This window comes from Merops nubicus, unplaced genomic scaffold (genome assembly GCF_000691845.1).
Source record: "Merops nubicus isolate BGI_N331 unplaced genomic scaffold, ASM69184v1 scaffold11220, whole genome shotgun sequence".
In the NCBI taxonomy this organism is placed as follows: Eukaryota; Metazoa; Chordata; class Aves; order Coraciiformes; family Meropidae; genus Merops; species Merops nubicus.
Window position 1 is genome coordinate 57,514 of NW_008583574.1, and position 19,713 is coordinate 77,226.

At 36.4% G+C, this 19,713-nt stretch overlaps 1 protein-coding gene across 1 annotated transcript in view; it reads left to right on the forward strand.

Moving 5' to 3' along the window:
- Window positions 1–15,723, forward strand: part of KIDINS220 (kinase D-interacting substrate, 220kDa) — a 66,609-nt gene extending 50,886 nt beyond the window's left edge. Inside the window, exons 24-29 of the mRNA XM_008941357.1 lie at window positions 338–448; window positions 1,309–1,365; window positions 7,910–8,056; window positions 9,850–9,948; window positions 11,115–11,363; window positions 14,078–15,723. Of these exons, the coding sequence (XP_008939605.1) occupies window positions 338–448; window positions 1,309–1,365; window positions 7,910–8,056; window positions 9,850–9,948; window positions 11,115–11,363; window positions 14,078–15,349 (1,935 nt within the window). The 3' untranslated portion in view covers window positions 15,350–15,723. The remainder of the gene's footprint in view (window positions 1–337; window positions 449–1,308; window positions 1,366–7,909; window positions 8,057–9,849; window positions 9,949–11,114; window positions 11,364–14,077) is intronic.
- The last annotated feature ends 3,990 nt before the right edge of the window (window positions 15,724–19,713 follow it).

Here is a 19,713-nt window from a genome sequence, read left to right on the forward strand (position 1 = left end):
ACAGTGTGAAATTATCAGAAGTATCCTTAAATGATCCTTTTCTCAAACGCAGAACAGATGTTAGAGTGTAGCTACCAAAATCACTCCAACTCCGTTCCTGCAGAATACCATGTGAGAGCACTCGTTGGCACTGGGGGATTTTGAAGAACTCACTCCAGAGCTTTTGATTGAATTCTGTTCAATGCAAAAAGTAAAAAAAGCTATTAGTAATTACTATATTTTGCTTTATTAAACTCAACTAAAGGATGTGTTTTGTTGAAATAAGTTTTATTTTATTATTACATTTTGATTTGTGTAATTGTTTGTCCCTTTTTTGTTACATTTTTTTTTTCCATAGCCATTCTTTGCCCCATATCTTTACATGCCAAGGTATTACCCTGGCAGTTCTCATCTCATCTCACGTCCACCACTAAAAACAAGTTTGTCCAGAGATCAGAACAATGGCCTAGTAAGTATTTTGAAGGATAATTCAAATACTAACCTAGACAATAAATATAGTGAATAATGGAACTAAAAGTTATTAATGGTGATACGCTGTTAGACAAGTACAAACTCCATTTTAGAAATACTTTGAGGCAAAGGTGTTGCTAACATGTAATAAAAAATGTATTTTGTTTTAACTTGGAGAGCAAAAGCAATTCTAACATCCAGGTATCAAGATTAGAGGAGTATGAGCTGTCATATTGGGAGGAAAATATTTTACTTAAAATGCCAGCTGTACTATAGTAAAGAAATTGATGCAGTGTATTGTAAGAGAAAAAATGCTACTTGTCAATTTCTATTCCAATTTTGGAAGATAACATGATATCTTTTAATATTGTAGAGAATGCTGGAAGTTGGAAGGCTGAAGTAAACAGTTAAAAGGAATGTTTAAAATACTTATGTAAAGCAAAATACATTTTATGTTAATTATGCATCAGTTGTAGTTTCGTTTTGTAAGTACATATAATTCAACTTTATTTACCCAATGAAAAGGAAGAATGAGCAGACTTTTCTAGCTTCCTATAGAATAATAAAATTCCTATTTAACAGTATTTATTTTACTGACAGATGGCTGTTCAAATGGAGTTAACAACCAAGGAAAGCTAAAAAAGTAAAAGCTTCACTTGTCAATCAGTTTATTTCTAGGATATCGATACAATGAGCAAAGCTTAAAAGGTGGTAAAATCTCTAACCACTTAAGGAAAACAAGTGTGTTTCTGTTGAATTATGTATTTTTAAGAGAACGTTCTCATTCACTGTTTACTTCATAATTTTTGTTGAGCCCTTGATCATTTTACCCAAACCATAATATTTTGTTGTTGTTAGGATGTTATCAAGGAGGATGCTGATGAGGGGCTTCCTTCACCCACAGACCCCTCAATGGTAAATGAGTAGTCATGTGGTGTGGAAATTTTAGCATCTCATTGCTTTTTCAGCAGTAATGAGTCTGCATTAATCATAACTGCAGTTCACTAACACTGCATCAGTGGCTTTGGTGGGCAAATAGAGTAGCTGAAAACTAATGTAGTTCGTGAATGAATTTCAGAGCTAATATTTCACTTATGAGATGTATTGTATTTTTCCCTTTTAGTTTTCCCCTTGCCTTTCTCAGTAGCTGTGGTGAGCTTTCAGTCCAAAAAGTGTTGTGATAGATCAACAAAGTGAAGAATGACAGCTGGTCATTCAGTGCTTAGATTTTTGAATGAAGTAACTGTGTTTTTTCTGCTTTTGTCAGCTCTCTCACCTGGTCCATACTTGTTTAGTTGGTGACATAAAGCTATTGCAGTTAATACAGTATAAAGCAACTCTTGGTAGAAATTTTGAAAAAACAAAACCAAACCAAACCTGCTGATCACAAGCTCATCCTTGAGTCAGAATGCTAACATCTACCGGGTCCATGACTTCTTGCTGTTTTATCCCAAGTATTCACACAGAGATGTCTTCTTTATGGGTATCTGTTGTATCTCTTAACTGTGGCAATCAATGGAAAATCATAATTTATTACCAAAGCAAAGAATTTAATATGATTGCCATCATTTTTTTAATACTTTCTGCCAGTAGTACTTACAACAATTACAGTTTGAGCTTGTTTATTCTTTCTTCTAGTAAGTTATTGCAAACATGTCTTTCCATTGTTGTGCAATGAAAAAAAACCACTCAAATTCCAGAACTGTATTTAACTGCACATAACCTTCACTGAACACCCATGTATGGACCACACAATGGAAAATGTACCCTAAAGTTTTCTCTTCCAGGTCATTAGCTACCTTGTAGGAAGGGATGACCTTGGGGTAAGTTTTTCTGGTAGCGTACTTCTGGAGATGCTGATGCCTTCCTTGTGTGTGATTCCTTATCTCAGTATCCCATTCTCTCCCCAGTCCTTTGCAGCTTGTCAGTGCAAGGAGAAAAAGTAAGGACTTTTGAGAAATTAGTACAGTGATGGCTGAAGTGTGTGTGTATATGTGAGTGTGAGAAGGGACATAGGACTGGAAAAGTAGGATTTAGTCTCATGGAATGAGTTCCAGCAGCAGATCTGGACCTGGTTATTCTTCTGCTTGCTTCTCTGCATGTGTATCTTAAGCACACACAGGCTGCACTTTGAAGCAGTAGTTTAAAAAGACTCCTCTGAGTTACATCATCTATTGGCTGTAGATAAGAAGATACAGGGCTTAGAAAATTAAAAAGACACTTTGTTCGAAATAACTATAATGGAGGATTGTGTTGATCTATTTTTGAGTTTAATTTACACTACTGTGAATCCATGTAGTGCAGCACATCAGATTGTACACTTTACTAACACCTAGCAATATTTAACCTACAGTGTAAATCTAGAATTTTGAATTTTTAAAAAACTCCTGGGTAGTTCGCAAGAATGTTGTCAATCGGGGTGTGATGTTAGTGTAGGGTAGAATAGATTGTCTCAACTGGAAGGGACCTACAACAGTCATCTAGTCCAACTGCCCCTGAGCAATTCAGGGCTGACTAAAAGTTAAAGCCTGTTGTTAAGGGCATTGTCCAAATGCCTCCTAAACACTGACAGGTGTGGAGCATCAATCACCTTTCTAGGAAACCTGTTCCAGTGTTTGACCACCCTCTCTGTAAAGAGGAGCGTGGACCTGACAGAATACCTCATCAGGGTTTCATCTATTCTAAAAACACTTCTTTTGCAGACTTTATTGAAATTTCTTTTAAAGGAAACAGTACTATACTTGGTTTACGTAAAGCAGTTGTCCAGAGGTAATGGGTGCAGTCATTGCGTCCAGCTGTTTATGTAGCTCTTAATTGATGGGTCATTGTGACTATATAAATGATACAGCTTTTACTGACCAAACGGATTGGTGCATGCAAAGTAATGAAATAAACTGAGAAGCTGTACAAGCTAGTTAATGAACACCAAAGACGTGTAACCAGTTTGATGACTGAAAACAAGAGGAGCATGTAGAATCACTATTGTCTTTCATGCAATTCTGGCAAGGAGCCAGAAATGTTACAATTCTACATCTGTGTTAATAGAGAATAACAATTCTTTTAAATGTTTGAAATCTTAGAGGGCAAAATCCAGTTTCTTCAGAAGTATCAATGTTTTTTACACAGATCACCACTGCTGCTCAGTGCCTGAGCTGGCAAAGCTGTCTTGTGGATGTGATGTGATCTAGCTAGGGTCCTGCCATTGTTGTCAGTCTGACACTAGAGTTGGCCAAGTTCTGAAATTTCAGATCCTACTCATTAGTTTTGTAAAATCAGTGTAAGTCCTGGTTAGCTTTGTGGAAATCAGAAGTATTTTGAGAGCAGTCATCCCATGTCAGCAAATTGACTTCTGCCACCTTCTATGTTTGGATTCTGTTGCTATTGATAAAACTTGTCCATCTCAGGCTGTAGCTTAGAGTTTTGACTGAATGGCTCAAAACATGTGTCAGACTGGTAAATTTGCCAACACCATCTATGTAGTTGTATCAGCATGAAGGTGCATTGCAAATTTTAGGGTATTGACTGAAATCACTAATGAAAACAGGTTGACTTTACGATGTGAACCTTTGCACTTCTGTGATGGAGGCAAACATTCATTTCTGCTGGCTTTACTATACAAGTGGTTATTTCTGACAAGAACTGCAAAATCTTCTAGAGTACTCCTCTGAGGAGTTTATCACTGGATTGTAGTGATACCAATATCTGTTCGTAGTATCTCCTATTATGTTAGAAATCAAACTGGCATTAGCAGTGGTTATCTGTCCTAAACGTGTGTGCTTTAGTTTGTGTTGTTAATTGCAACTTGTTAGGATGCAGTTTGTCACAATACGGTTATTTTGTTTAAATACATTTTTCATACTGCATTGAATATGTAATACCTTACAGTGTAGTATGTGTGCTTTGAATGACACCTAACACAGCCTAGAGCATGTAGAGTAGATAAACACAGTGTTCTTTAAGGAACTGGAAGTGCTTTTCAAAAGTTTGAGCATGAGTGAAATTGTGTGGTGTTGGAGTTTTCTTCAGTAGCTTTCCGGGGTGCTCTTATGTAGCATTTTTGTGCTTTAAATATCTGTTGCTAAAAGAAGAACCTTTTCACTTCTGTGGGTGGTGTGGTTTGCTTTTTTGGGGTAGTGGGGTGTGTGTGCTTAGATACAAGGTTTCAAAGTGCTACATTGGTGGTATAATGGGATCTTGAAATGTCAGGAGAGTGATTAAAAGCAGGATTTTCCCTCAGAAATATAACATAAAACTTCTTTGCAAACAAAATACAACAAGCGTCACTTTTACAGGTGCAAAATGGAGTGGTCTGCTTATAGTAAAATACTATCTGTATGTCATATACTAAATGTGTATTCTGAAGGACTATTTTAAAAGTTTCATCGCGTTATGAAAATACCCTGTTTCTGCCCTAACACTGATTTCCTCTGTTGACTTCAAAGCATGCCATGTGTATGTTCAACCTTTCTGATGTCGCTTTAAGCTGTTGTTTCTTTTCATTCTATTTTGTCCTTTTCTCAAAGCCGTGTAAGTGTGGGTTAAACAGACAGGTACAGCCACTTTCTGTGAATTATCATTCACTTATTTCAGTCATTTCAGAAGCTATCATACTGGCGCTTCATGCTGGGCTGCCTGTAAACTAATGCTCATTACTAGCCTTGAGGTTTGTTTTGACAAGCTGCTTTTAGCTTTTGCATGGCAAATACTTTTCAGACTAATGTACTCTAAGCATCTCTAACAAAACCACTAAGGCTGAAAAATGTGTCAGTTTAAGTACAGTTTTAATTCACTTACATGATGACAGTATCCCTAGAGCTATTACATTACTTAGTCTTTAGAGAGTGCTTTTTATAGACAATGATTTGGATTAATGTATGTTTATTTCAAACAATTCACACTTTAACAAAAACAGTCTAAATATTTTAGAGCTTTTCCATATTTTTTTATACACAGAAAGAATACTTTCTAAACTATTAATGCATGCAGAAAGAATAACTTGTTCTTGGTTGTTAAAAAATATTTTAATCTGTAGGAGAAGTGTTAAGTTAGAAGTGTTTAAAACTTCTCTACATTTATTTTTAGATATATGATAGATAATGTATTAATAGATTCAGAGAACAAAGGCAATTGCTTACACACATTGCTTAGGGATCATTCATTTTAGTAGTGCAACAATGTAATTTTTGGCTATAGCACTTTTTTAATTAATGACCTTTCTTTAAAAAGATAATTAAGATTTGAATTAACAATACTTTTATTGATGTATGATCTAATTCATACAACAGTAAGTAGTGTGTTCATGGGAAAATAATAGACAAAAGTGGTGTTCTGAAGGAAAACTCAAAATTATTCCTTGAAGAGGAGAAAGATGTACATAGAAGTATATGATAAATATAGATGAAACTTCTTCCTGTCATCTTCATCAGTTTGATGCTTGGCTTATGATAAAGATTTTAGCTGTGCTAAAAATCAGACTAGATTAAGACCTAAATTTTCTCCTTTATATGCCTAATATGATAACTAGGTACTGTCGGCACCTATTTAGGGAGATATTGCAGAATTTGATAGTTCATTCTTGTTCTCAGAAGGAATAGCAAACCCTCAAGTTAGGTGCCTAGGCTGTAGTGGAATAATAATGCTTGATTTTTATGCAAAAATTTAGGTAGACTACCTACCCAGGTAATGGAGTGTATCTTTAATTTGTTTAGTGTCCAGTTGACATCACATAAAAAATATAAATGGTCAAAGGAACAAAGATTGTTGCCTCATCTCTGTTTTGAGGCAGGTGTGCAAACTACATGGCTTTAGATTCCCCACAGCCTTCTGTAGTCCTCTTGAGTTTAGAAGTTTGCCAGTTCTAAATCCATTTAAAGCACATCTGGCAGAGAACTTTCTGGGAATTACATGTAATAGCATCTAAACTTTGAAACTCAGAGCAGCTTAAGTGTGGAGCACGCCTGCTTCCCCAGATCAGGTATCTCCAGTAACTGAGATTAAATGTTAGGAGATAATGGGGTTTTGGCTTGTTGCATTGGAATTAATAGTTGAATAAATTCTTCTTAGATATCCTGTTTTAAATAATTTGGATAGTGATAATACCATTCTTTGGGATAGTCCTTGGTTTTCATAAGCAATATATTTGGACCTATCCATTTGTATTAATTCTGGAATATCAAATAACTTTGAAGTAGTTCAATAAAAATAGGAAAAAGATGTATTGTGACTATAAAAAAAGCCTTTGTGATTTGAGGAGTATAGTCAAACTTGATGAAATGAATGCTGCATAGTAAAAAGGCTCCTCTACATCCCCAGGTTTATGCATTTGGTGATGAGTTCTGAAGCTTTAGAAGCTCTTTTGAATACACATGTACATGGTCTTATGTACATGGTCTGCAGTGCTGAACCCAAAACTTCGTGTTCCGAAAGAGTAGGGTGCAACCTCCTTCTTAGGAGGAAAACATACAAGAATTTCATAGCTGATAGAACTGGTTTTGGTTTTGCTTCTAAGAACTGGAAATCACTTGAGTAACTGGTCAGGGCTTTGCACTTTGCTCCTGCTTAATGCACAGGTCCCCAAGCCAGGAAGAATGTGAGGGGTTTTATGAACATACTCTCTTAGTATACCTGCAAATGCATCTGTTCTGATTTTCCACACTTACTTTGAAATTCCAGAAGCTGGCAGCATTAACAGAACAACTTGTATGTTACAGATATGAGTTGTGAATAATTTCTACATAAATCTTGCCAAAATTAGAGATATTTGCATCCTTCATAGCATCTTGGAAGGCAGTGGCAATGCTGCCCTGTGTTTCTGTACTGTTGTGCACAGCCCCTTGGCTGATCTTGCATAAATGGAGCTGAAGGAACCTCTGGAAAATTGACAGGTGTTGCTAAAATTACCCAATGAATCCAAGTAATTTAGAAGTTATGTTTTAGGTCATCTTTGATACTAAACTGGAAGGTTTTAAGTCAGGAAAATCTAACTTGTGTCTCGTTATTTAAAGAAAAAAACCAAACACCTCCCCCCCAAAAATAAACCAACCCAAAAACAAAACACACACACACAAAAAAAGACCGAAGCAAAAAACCAAACACCTAAGTACTAACATCAGGGGGAAATGCTGAGTAAAGGTACATTCGAAATTGAGTATGCCTTACTTAATATGTCTGATTTTTATGTCTTTTTTTTTTTTAAATAATATTATTTAAGAGAGTTATTTTCTCACATAGGCAAGATTCCAGATGCTGCATTTTTTCTCCTTGAAATACCTATAATAAGTGTTTCCTAACAGATGGTTATTCTGATAGTAATTAAAAATGCCTGTGCATTCTTTTTCTCATATCTTAATTTCAATATGTAGTTGAACACAGCTTGATTTGTGTTAGTGTGGATTGTGAAATTCTGGGCATACTGGGTGTTTGAATCAATCTTACATGCCCATTTTCTCACTTCTTACAGGGAGCAGGAGCAGGCACGGGATCAGCTGCAGGAGCATCACATGCGTCTCTGAGCACAATGAGTGTGGAAGCTGTGTGTGAGAAGCTAAAGCAGATAGATGGTCTGGACCAGAACATGCTACCTCAGTACTCTGCGACAATAAGAAAGGTATCACCTGAATTTCACTAATGTCGTTAGTACCTAAACATGGGGACACACAAGGAAAAGGAAGTATTTAGTTGCCTCGTTTCTTGAAAATGTTTAATGAAACGCATCAACTGTCAAAACAACATCCTAACTTCTATGTGTGCTAGGTTTGGAGGACATTTTAATGTAAGCATGTATTTTTCAGAGAAAATGCTCTCTCCAAAAGGGAGAAACAGACTCAGAAATATAAATGCTGATGAGACAGGTTATTTTGAGAAAAGAAGCAAGAAAAACATTTTCAAAATTGCCATGTGTAAATAAATAGGGTTGCAAATGTGTTCTGTATCCAGGTAGCAACATCGTTTTTTTCCCCTCTCCCTGAGAAATTGGCACATCTGTTATAAATGGTCGGTGAAGATGGTTCCATTTCTCTCTGATCACATTCCATACCTATCTGCTTCAGAAAAAAGGCCACTGTACATTTTTGTGTTACTGCTTTTTTCTCTGAGACATTAGCACAGAGTCATTTTTGCCTTTATTACTATTTTCACCTTTCTGTGTGTGCCTTTTACAAAGACAGAAGGGAAAAATAGAGAGGTTGTCATTTGTGAATGTTTTTGCTGAGCTGTCTTTGTCCTGGTACCTGTCATATCTTAAAAAATACAGGGAGGATTTGATTCAGGGATTAGGAGACAGGTTTATCATAGAAAGCTTCAGTGATGCTGTTTAGGGCAAGAAGTTGGATGTCAGATTGCAGCTCATTAAGTGTAGCTGCGAAGAATTCCAGTTGCTTCAGTTGGTCTAGAATCCTAAAAGGATGTGCTCATCCATTATCTTAATGAGATTCCTCTTATTTATATTCTTGCATTCCTTACTAGAAGTGATACCCTGTAAAAAGCAAGAAAGAAAATGGCTCAGCCTTGTCTTTTTCCTGCTTTGATTAAGACCTCTGCTGGGATATGAGAACAAACCCAATGAGATCCCTCAGCCTGAGCAGAGCACTCAGTTCCGTTTTGTGGTTACTCTCCTACCACATAGTTTTTGTTTTGCATTCTGTCCATCCACTGATTCATGGTGTAAAGATGAACATGTCTCACCATTACGTCATGAAAATGGGTCTGTGTTGTACTTGGTGCTGTTGGCAGTTTAGTGCTATACAAACATGCCTGACATAAGGAATCATCTTCTGGGAATGTAGATGGTTTTTAGGCACTTCTGGTTTGGGTCTCTGAATGATGATGAAAATTAGAAAGAAGTCTAGTCTTCTGTCCCGGGGTATGTGTGATGATGGCAGGAATTAAGTCTGTATTTATGGAGGGAGGGAACTTGGTGGAGGGTAGTACTTGATCTTAGATGCCTCAAGCCGGGGGTCAGATAATGCCTGGGACTTAACTGCCTGATTACCTTCAGATACTTGGGCATCTGCAGTCCCTTTGTGTTCAGACTATGAGAAATCTAGGCAGATGAATGTGGTTTATTGTCTGTGAAATGTTCTATCACACTGATGTTTTATTTCCTTATGCCTGTTTATAGAACACAATCATACTGCCTTTCATAGGCACACTTTTGATAGTTTTAATATTTTCCTTTTTTTTCAAGATACACAGGTTCTACTTGTCCATCAGCAATCACGACTAAATGCTCTTTTTTAAAAACACATGTATATTATATAGGATTGGACTTAAGAGTGATGTTGGGGAATTTCACCAGTAGTCCCCATCAATATATCCAATTTTAATGACCTGTTTAGTCTTTTACTGCCACACCATAAATCTTGTATCAGTCATTGACATTATTTAGTTTTATTGTTTTAGGCAAATATAAATGGTCGTGTCTTAGCTCAGTGCAACATTGATGAACTGAAAAAAGAAATGAATATGAATTTTGGTGACTGGCACCTGTTCAGGAGCATGGTAAGACTTTATCTTCAGTATTCAGGTCATCATAAATTAGTCTTTTTCATTATGAACCTTATCATTTTTTTCTTTCCTGTTCCTTTCTTGTTATCATCATCTTTCATGTGATAAATATAATCTTAAAGCATGCATGCATTTATTATTTTATTACTTTGTCTTTTTGTGTGGAGCACTTTAATGAAGAACTGTCTGTGGATTTGCATTTTAATTGATTGTGAACTCTGAAGTTTTGCATTCTCTTTTTGTAAAATGTTTTTCCTGTATGGGCTTTTCCCTTTGTAAATTAGCCTATTTTAATGAAATCGTTAAAACTTAGTTCTTTCTGAAGCCTCTGTCCTTCTGTTAAAAGCTAGTCAGGGAGTTCAAAGTATATTAGTGAGAGGAAGTGGGCAACCAGGCTGTTAGAGATGCATTTGCATAAGCATAATTGCAAAAGCATAATTTTAAAAGAAATTTAAGCTAAAAATCAAGCCAGTGAGGTAAATGTACAATATTCTATTGACACATAATTGTATAATTCAAGAGTGCTGCATTGCATACTATTATTGAAGCATATATATATGTACCTATATAGATATATATATAGATATCTAATTTCCACCATTTTTTTTCCTCCCAGTTCGAGAGTAAATGGCAGTTTTACAGTGAGTTTTATGCATCACTGAGAACTGTGTTTTCTCTTAAGTATTTTTAGTATAATGCCAGCTTTCTGAAAATAACAATATGTCTCTCAACTGTTAAATCAGACCTAAAAACACTGAGGATTACAAGATGAGATTTATTGTTAGATTCAGGTTGATTAAGCTACAGAACAGAAGTGTTTGGTTTTGCTTTTAAATTTGTAATTTATCACTTCCCTAGTTTTACCAGAATTGGTAAGTGTTCTGTGGCATGAGTTCTTCTAAGGGTCTGAGCAGCAATGAGGATAATTTGTAAATACAAAAAAAAAATCTTAAATATTAGAATACGATTTGAAGACCATGAGTGCACTAGCTCTTGAAAAGATTTTTCTTCATACTTTTCCATGGTGACAACCACATATGCAAATACACTTTTGCAGTTGTGAATTCCTTTTCCCTTTTTTTACCAGAGTTCTTTAACATTTTTAAGAACTTCTTCTATTTATATAATTACATTTATACTGTCTGTTTTTGTGTGTTAAGATACTTGAAATGAGAAATTCAGAAAATCAGGCTGTTCAGGAAGATCCTCGTGGAACAACTGAGCATGTTACCACTGCAGCTCCTCATGGTGAACTTACTCGTCGTCCTGGGCATAACACTGAGTTGCCTCACACTGAGCTTACAGGTCTTTCTGGTCAAGCACCCTACACACTTAACTTCAGCTTTGAGGAACTCAACACAATTGGTCTTGATGAAGCTCATCCACACCACAGTAACTTAAGTTGGCAGGTATTTAATGGACAAATGTATTCTGCTTGCTTATGTGTATGGTAAAGGGTGTTTTCCAGTCTTTGATACAGAGAGGTCAAGAAATAAGTATGCTGTGACAATTCAAGTACTTCCAGTTTTCAGTCTTGGCCAAGACCAGTTTTGCAGAGATGTAACCTCTAACTACATTCTCTGAGTCAAAGTCTTTGTCATCTGAAAACTATTCTGCTGTTCGAGTTATCATTCTTTAAGAGGAAAAAAATCAAAGCTATCATGCTTTTCTCATCTTGCTTAGGGTGGCATCCTGCAAGATTTCTGTTTATTGTAGTAGTGAGACATTGTGTATGAAATATTTTAGCTATGTGCTAGCTAGGTGTTAGGCTGTTCAGAGGATTACAGATTACTTTTATTAGGTTTTTTTTAACAGCTACCATGTCCCATGGCATCAGAACCTTGTCCTGACAATGCATAATCTATTGACAGACTCACAGAGGTCACATCCTTCTAGAACTACAGTTTTTGCCATAGGTTATGATCAATTTTCTTTTGTATTATATGAAATCACCCAAGTGTGTGATTTTTATTTTGTCCTTTTTAAGAAATGAGGTAAATCTATTGATACCTAAATAGTGATTAGAATTTGAACTAACAACAACAGCAACAAAACAAACAAGCACACACACAAACCACAAAAAAAAATAAAGAAAAAAAGACCTCCCCCCCCAAAATTTAGCAACTTTTTAATCTCTGGTTTGGAAGTCTGAATTAGAAAATCTTGAAGATGCAGCAAAATAGCAAGACACTCCCAGTTACTAGCTGTAGGTGATATTTTTTATATTAAAAATTGTCACTGAAAAGAGGTTTGGGATATATGTCCCACAGATAGATTTCTATCCCAGATAGCTCTGAGTATATGCCTGCACACTTGTGTGTGTTTGTAGGATCCTGATCACCCTTACTGCCTGTTTCAATGTTTTTTCCAAACCAGAGTGGCATGATTCACATTTGTCGCGTTGGTTTTGTGTCAGAAGTACAGAAAGAAGTATAAGAAAATCTTTTTATAAAACTCTTCAAAATTCAAGTTTAAACAAATAGTGCTTCTGATGTTCATATAGTTATCTGAAGTGAAATCAAAAGAATGAGAAAGATGGTTTGTTCTTGAGAAAACATTAGAATTTGCCTATTGGGATTTTTAAAGTCAGTACTGATTAAAAAAGTATATTGCTGCTTTTGCCAAAAGGAGGAGTACTCCTGGAAATGCACAATGAAATAGTTCTCTTTTCGGTGAGGAATCTAGCTGGTGTGAGTATGGATATATAGTAGTAAATATGCATAAATAATTAAGTGTTAATATTCCTGAGATTCTTGCATTTTTCTTTGGGCATTGAATTGCTTAGGTGCCACGGCAGTTATAAGTTTAAACACAACTTTCCTTTAGTTAATCCTGCTTAGCTTTACAATATTCTAGTGTATATACAATGTTATTTATCTTATGAAAAGCTGTCAGTAATACTTGTTTAGTAATACAGAGAGAATGGAACCTGCTGGACAATGTTAAGTAACAAAACATTGCTTGTTGAGGGTGATTATGAGCATCATCTGAGAAGGAAAGAAACGTGTTCGCTTGCATCACATCCCAGTGCAGAACAAGACAAAGGAAAAGACGATGAACAAGAACAAGAAAGATAAGAAGGATGCATATAAGAGTAGGAAACAGATAGGAAGAAGGGAGAAAAGAAAAATAGAGGGTGAGCAAGAGAAGGATGGACTAGGAGGGTGTATCTGTATGATTAAGCAATTCTATTCTTAAATTCATTCATAGTGTTTGGATCCACATGTTAATTTACCTGCTCACGTTTAACTTGTTAGGGTTTTTTAACAGTGTTTTACTAGTAGAAAGTAGGTTTTTGCTACATGGTTCATCTTCAGTTTCACTCCAAATAAAACATATAATACCTCAATTGACTGCTTAAGTCAGTGCCTCAGCTCCAGTGCACTGGGCACTGTCCATCTTTTACCTGAAGGCAGTGAGCAGCCCGTTACACGCGTGGCGTGTGTTCAGCCACAGCCCACTCCTTTGCTGTGTTCAGCTCTGCACCAGACCTTGCTTCTAGCATTTAACAGATGGCCTGGCCCCCTATGCCTGTGGAGCTCTCCTTGTGCACACTAGAAGAGAGCAGATTTGGGAGCAAAGAGGAATGTGACAGAGAACTGATCTTGCCAAAGTTAGCTATAAAAAATGTAATTTTGCCAGGCTATATTGAATTATGTAGGATAGGGTCTTCTAAAATCTTATTGACAGATATTCAGCATTTAGATCAACTCTTGCTGTCTTTCTAATATAAAATACTAATTTTGTACATGTACAAGAATGTGTTAGAATAGCCCATCTTGACATACAGATTCAATTGTTATAATCATATACTCAAAAGGGTTAGCCTCAAAAGCACTGGATAAAATGATTCTTTTATGGAAATCTTCCATTATGGGGACCAACAATAAGAATACTTCATAAGTTTAGTGAATGTGTGTGTGACTGCATATACATGATTATAGTAAGCATATTTTAATTATAGCATTGATAATTTTGCTTACATAGGCTATTCACAACAACAACAAAAAAATCATTTAAACACATACTTGATGCTTTGAGTTATTTAATTTTAAAAGGTCAGGAAAAGTAAATACTCATTTAAATAACTGTTACCTCTCTCTTTTCTTCTTTTTTTTTCCAGTCACAAACTCGTAGAACTCCAAGTCTTTCAAGTCTTAACTCTCAAGATTCTAGTATTGAAATATCAAAGCTTACTGACAAGGTACAGGCAGAATACAGAGATGCATATAGAGAGTACATTGCTCAAATGTCACAGTTAGAAGGAGGTGCCAGTTCTACTACAGTAAGTGGTAGGTCATCCCCTCATAGCTCGAGTGCTTTCTATATGGGGCAGAGTACATCAGGGGGTTCCTTGCATTCCAGTGCAGAACAGGAGAAAGGAAAAGATGGTGAACAGAAACAAGATGATGGAAGAAAATCATTCTTGCTGAAGAGGAACGACGTTGTTGATTACAGTACTTCAGGTGTTTCTACTAGCGATGCATCTCCTTTGGATCCTATTACTGAAGAAGATGAAAAATCTGATCAGTCTGGTTCCAAGCTTCTTCCAGGAAAGAAGTCCTCAGAAAGAACAAGTATTTTCCAGGCTGCAGATTTAAAGCTTAAGGGAGTTACTCTGCGGTATCAGAAACTTCCAAGTGATGAAGATGAGTCAGGAACTGAGGAATCAGACAATACTCCACTTCTTAAGGAAGGTAAAGATAAGAAAACAGATGGCAAAATAGAGAAGCAACCAAAATCTCCGGAACATGGATCTGAACCTATTAGAACCTTCATCAAAGCAAAGGAGTATTTGACAGATGCCCTTTTGGATAAAAAAGATTCATCTGACTCTGGTGTAAGATCCAACGAAAGTTCTCCAAATCATTCCCTCCATAATGAAGGAGCGGATGATTCACAGCTTGAAAAGGCAAATCTCATTGAGCTTGAAGATGACAGTCACAGTGGAAAGAGAGGAATTCCACACAGCCTTAGTGGCCTTCAAGATCCAACTGTGGTTCGCATGTCTATTTGCTCAGAAGATAAGAAAAGCCCTTCTGAAAGCAGCTTGATAGCAAGTAGCCCAGAAGAGAACTGGCCAGCTTGCCAGAAAGTCTATAATTTAAATAGAACCCCTAGTACGGTGACCTTAAATAATAACAGTGCTCCAAACAATCGGGCTAATCAGAATTTTGAAGAAATACAAGGTATCAGAGATTCCTCTCAAATTATCCTGCACCCTGGCTCAGGTTCCAGTTCAGCTGCGGTGCAGAATGAGAACCTGAAGAGCACCACTCACAAGCGGAGCCAGCGGTCGAGTTACACCAGGCTCTCAAAAGATGCCTCAGAGCTGCACACGGTCACGGCCTCAGAAGGGGCTGGTTTTGGAGAAGAACGAGAGAGTATCCTGTAAAAAGCAGCCAGGTTAAAACGGATTATGCCCATGAATTGTAGCCTGCTTGGAACTCTTTGTCAGTGTGCAGTTACATTAAGCTCTGTAGTTTAAGCTTTCAATATTCTAATAGAAGGTCTAGATTATTTTCAGTCGTTTTCTTGGAGAGAAGAAGTAATTTTTACAAGAAACAAATTACATCAGACCTTCCCCACATATAAAAGCAGTACTTATCAGCATGGAAAACTAGTTATTTGTTAAGACACTGCAAAGGTTTGGTCAGGGGCAGATTAGTTACTGAAGTAAGTATGATTTAATTATGAGAATTACGATGTGATTTTACTTTTCTGTTGGGTTATGTATTACTTATCCCTTCTAAACATTCCAGTTAAGTCTGCATACTTGCCAGTGAAGTTAAGACCATGCATCTTTGCCATTTGATGTAAGTAAGAGATGCCAGAAGATGAAGTATCATAACCTGTGACATCCTTATAAAACTTCCTGTTAATTAGTAGATTAATGTGTGCAACATTTATTACGTATGTTGAATTTGAGTGTTAAGGTACTTGTTCGGGTCTCACTTTTACTCTCTGTATGTTCAGTAATTGCTGTTGACTTTGTGTAATTTGGGTAGAGAGATTATAAGGTATCTTAGGAACATTGTCTGGATGTGTCATTGGAATTGGCAGTTATTTATAAGGTAATACCTTGTCATTGATTCAGTGGATCCATTATTTATTATAGGTGCATAATTTTACAGTCACAGGCCTCAAGAGATGCAACCACCTGAGCTACATTAAAATATTGTAAGGATGAAGTATGAATATTCCATCTGAACTTTGGCAGTGTCTGTTGATATGCGTGATCTTTCCTTGGTACGGTGTTTATTGTTTGGTTCGGGCAAGACAAATAAGCAGTGTTTGCCATTTCAAAAATAATGCCTTCTTTTTGGAATTTTGTCAGAGCGGTATGCCAGCTTCTTTATTTCTGAAGTGCAGTATTTGAAGATATTTGCCATCTAAGTAATGTACCTGAATGTTTTTGTAGCAAATACTCGTACTGTCTAGTGAAATCTGCATGTTTTTGAGGAAGAATTGTTCAAACTGGACTCTAGTAGTACAAAGAGAATAAAAAATAAATTGTCACCTTGGGTTTGTGTCCAAGTTTCTGTTTATTGTGGTATTTTGTTTCTTCACTTGATAAAAATGTTTCATCCATGTTGTTTTGGTTAAAGTACATCGTGGATTTAATTAAAAAGAATGCATTAAACCAACATTGTTATTAATACAATACCAAACAGGCATCAAGTATAGAAATACATTTGCTAAGTGGAATTGCCAAAGAGGCATTTCTAAAGGAAATGCTGTGAGCTGCAGAGATGTGGCCACCTCCTGCTAGCCCCAAGCAGCAGTCCTGCTGTTTGTGGCAGTCAGCATGTGCTGGTTGTTCTGCGCAGCTTTGTTTCTGTCCTAGTGCATCTCCAAGCAGATGCCTCCAGCGAGACCATGTGGTCCTGGCCTTTGTTATCCAAATCAAGAGGATGTTTTTCTATGCCAGAGTCAGCAGAGAAAAACTGGCTTTCTCTCGCCTCTTTATTTTTTTATTCCATGGATGTCTTGTACTTGCAAGACTAGAGACATGATCTGTACATTTTTGGATTCTGTTAAATTGATGCATTGATTGAATTAAAAATTAATTCACCGGAGTGTTACAGAAGTACTGGAAACTTGTGAGTACATACCTTTATCTATTAAAAAGATTATTGGTTTAATCAAAAAGCCTCCCAAAGTAAAATAGGAAGCCCCCCAAGCCTGTGTTCATGATATTTTGTCAAATCTTTGGGAACAATTGTATCTGTTCTTTGTGTTTAATGTGACAAAATGAAAAAAAAAAAAATCAATCACTTTCTGAAATTTTGGGAGTGTAAAAACTTTTTACAGAAAGATACAATCATCATTTTGTAAGAGAGGACAAGTGTAGCCACCTTCATTTAGAGATTTACAATACTGATGAAAGCTACTAACTATTTTAAATCATCTTGTCTGTTAAATTCCTCAATTCAGATGAATGAATTTTAAACTTCCATATGGTTTTGAGATTTTTTTTTTCCTTCCTGAAAGTTTTATCCCTCAGGTCTTCATAAAATACCAAAATTGGGATGAAGTGGGTAGCTGAGCAGAAAACTTTTCAGTGTTACTATTTTGCATTCATTAATACCAGTGTAATTGGTTACTATGCCTAGGAAACAATAGTTACAAAGTGTCTGTGTAGGACTGTATGGGGCTTAATGTAATAAATACTCTCTTTGTAGATCCATGCCCTGCATGGGATGTGGGTACCTAAAGTCATTTCAGTTCCAAACAGTGGTTCAGGCCTGCTTCTTTTAACTGCTTGAACTGCATTTATACAGTAGTGCATGTTACAGTTTATATAATCAGATGTGTTTACGGGCTTGTTATTTAATGCCTTCCTAGCAAAGTTCCTTGAATCAGCAAAATATGAGTGTTTCATAGCCAATTCCAAGGACAATATGCTACAAAAGCTGTTTGTTAATAGGACAGTAAATATAACTGACATTTGCATAAAAACAACACTTTTTTTCTTCTCCATTGAAGCATCTTAATTTTTTTTATATAGGTGTTCATAACCCAACAGAAGAAAGTGCAGTACTCTGATAAAGGCAGAGAAGAAGAGAGAAGAAATGGAATACTTAATACAGCATAGTAGTAAGAAGTGTCTTTTAGTACCTAACAGATACATTAGTTACTGTACATGTTTAATGATTTTTTCACACATCGAATATGAAAGAATAGCGTTTGCAAGAATTAACAATACACTGCAGTTTCATAGCTGAAACTTGCTTTTCCTCTACCACGGTTGCTATGGTTACTAGTGTGCTTAGTTTGTTGCACAATTCTTGGGAGTTAAGACGCCATAAACAATTTCCAGTGTTGAAATATTAAATGTTAGCTCTGTGACTTGTGGGAGTCATGGAACCCAAGAGTTCCATGGAGAATGGAAATGAATGAAGAGTATAAAACAGTAAGACAACTGAAAAGTTATTTCTGCTACTCACCACTTTCTGGAATTCTTGTAATGATAATTTATGTATCCACTCCAATTTTGGATGACTGAACCCTCAGGAACTTGAAACCACGATTTCTTTGCTTAGCTGAATCTGAAGAGCAGTTTGGCTTGTCCTCTTGTTCTGGTGTCTGGATATGTTTGCACGGTAGGGTAAAAATAAGTCTATTTTGAAAGGAAAAATTGGATTCAAGTAACATTCCAGGATTTATGTGATACTCGTGACTATTTGCCAGCTTTTTCAAAGATTCCAGTTTATGAGGAAGGGGACGAGAGAAATCATCTTACATCCCACTTGTAAAACTTGCAACAGAATAATGATCTAGTAAAATTCTTGGGAGATTCTGGGAAAAGTTTTCCATCTTGTGCCTGTCCTGGTCAGTCTGGAATATCTGATCACCCTGTATGGCTTTGCCTGTGCAGCAGAATGTATATATGTGGGGTTACTGTTTTCAGTCTTTAGCTTTAAGTTTTCTTTTCAAATGCTGTGGGTTTTTTTTGTTTCTCCTCTTCTATTTTCTTTTATATAATCTTTGGGAAACTTTCCTGGGACACACTTAGCATGGATATTTACAGTATGCTGAATTATCGAATCGTAGCATCATAGAATGTTTTAGGCCAGAAGGGACCTTTAGAGGTCACCTGACCCAACCTCCATACACAAGCAGGGATATCTCAGGTCAGGTCGTCCAGGTTAAAAAGATGGTTTCTTGTGTGGTCTAGGGTTCAGCTGTTCAGTTCTGTCCACAGAATCCTCAAAGTCTGTTTTTTACCTTTGCAGCTCTTGTGGGAAACTTTCTGCACCTCATGGTAAAAATATGGGAAGTTCTTTGTATGGACATTAGACTCACAGGCAGAGGATACCAGTAGCATCTGTTATCTGTAGTCCAGCATGTCTCACCCCGTGGCCTGGATGCTAGATAGCTTTATCCTCTGTGACAGGTTTATTTAGGTTTCTAAATACGTTTCTAAGTAGTTGCCAAAGGAAATAATAGCTGGGTATATGAAGTCTTTAAACAGAAAGCCGCAGCTGTGGTAAAATAGAAGTGTTAATACCTAGTAGTGAATTTTCAGACACATGAGAGAAATATGATGTGTTAATTAGTTTAAGAGAAAGTCTGCAGTAAGGATTTTGGTCTTCTCTGTGCCAAATAATAGCTGTACTGGGGAGAATTTGAAGGAAGAATCAAATTCCAATTAAACAGAGAAGACTGGAAAGACTGTGCTAACCTTACACACTGTTTTCTCTTAGCCTTGTGCATTACATTTTCTAGATTTTGGTTGTCTTTTGGTTATTGTAT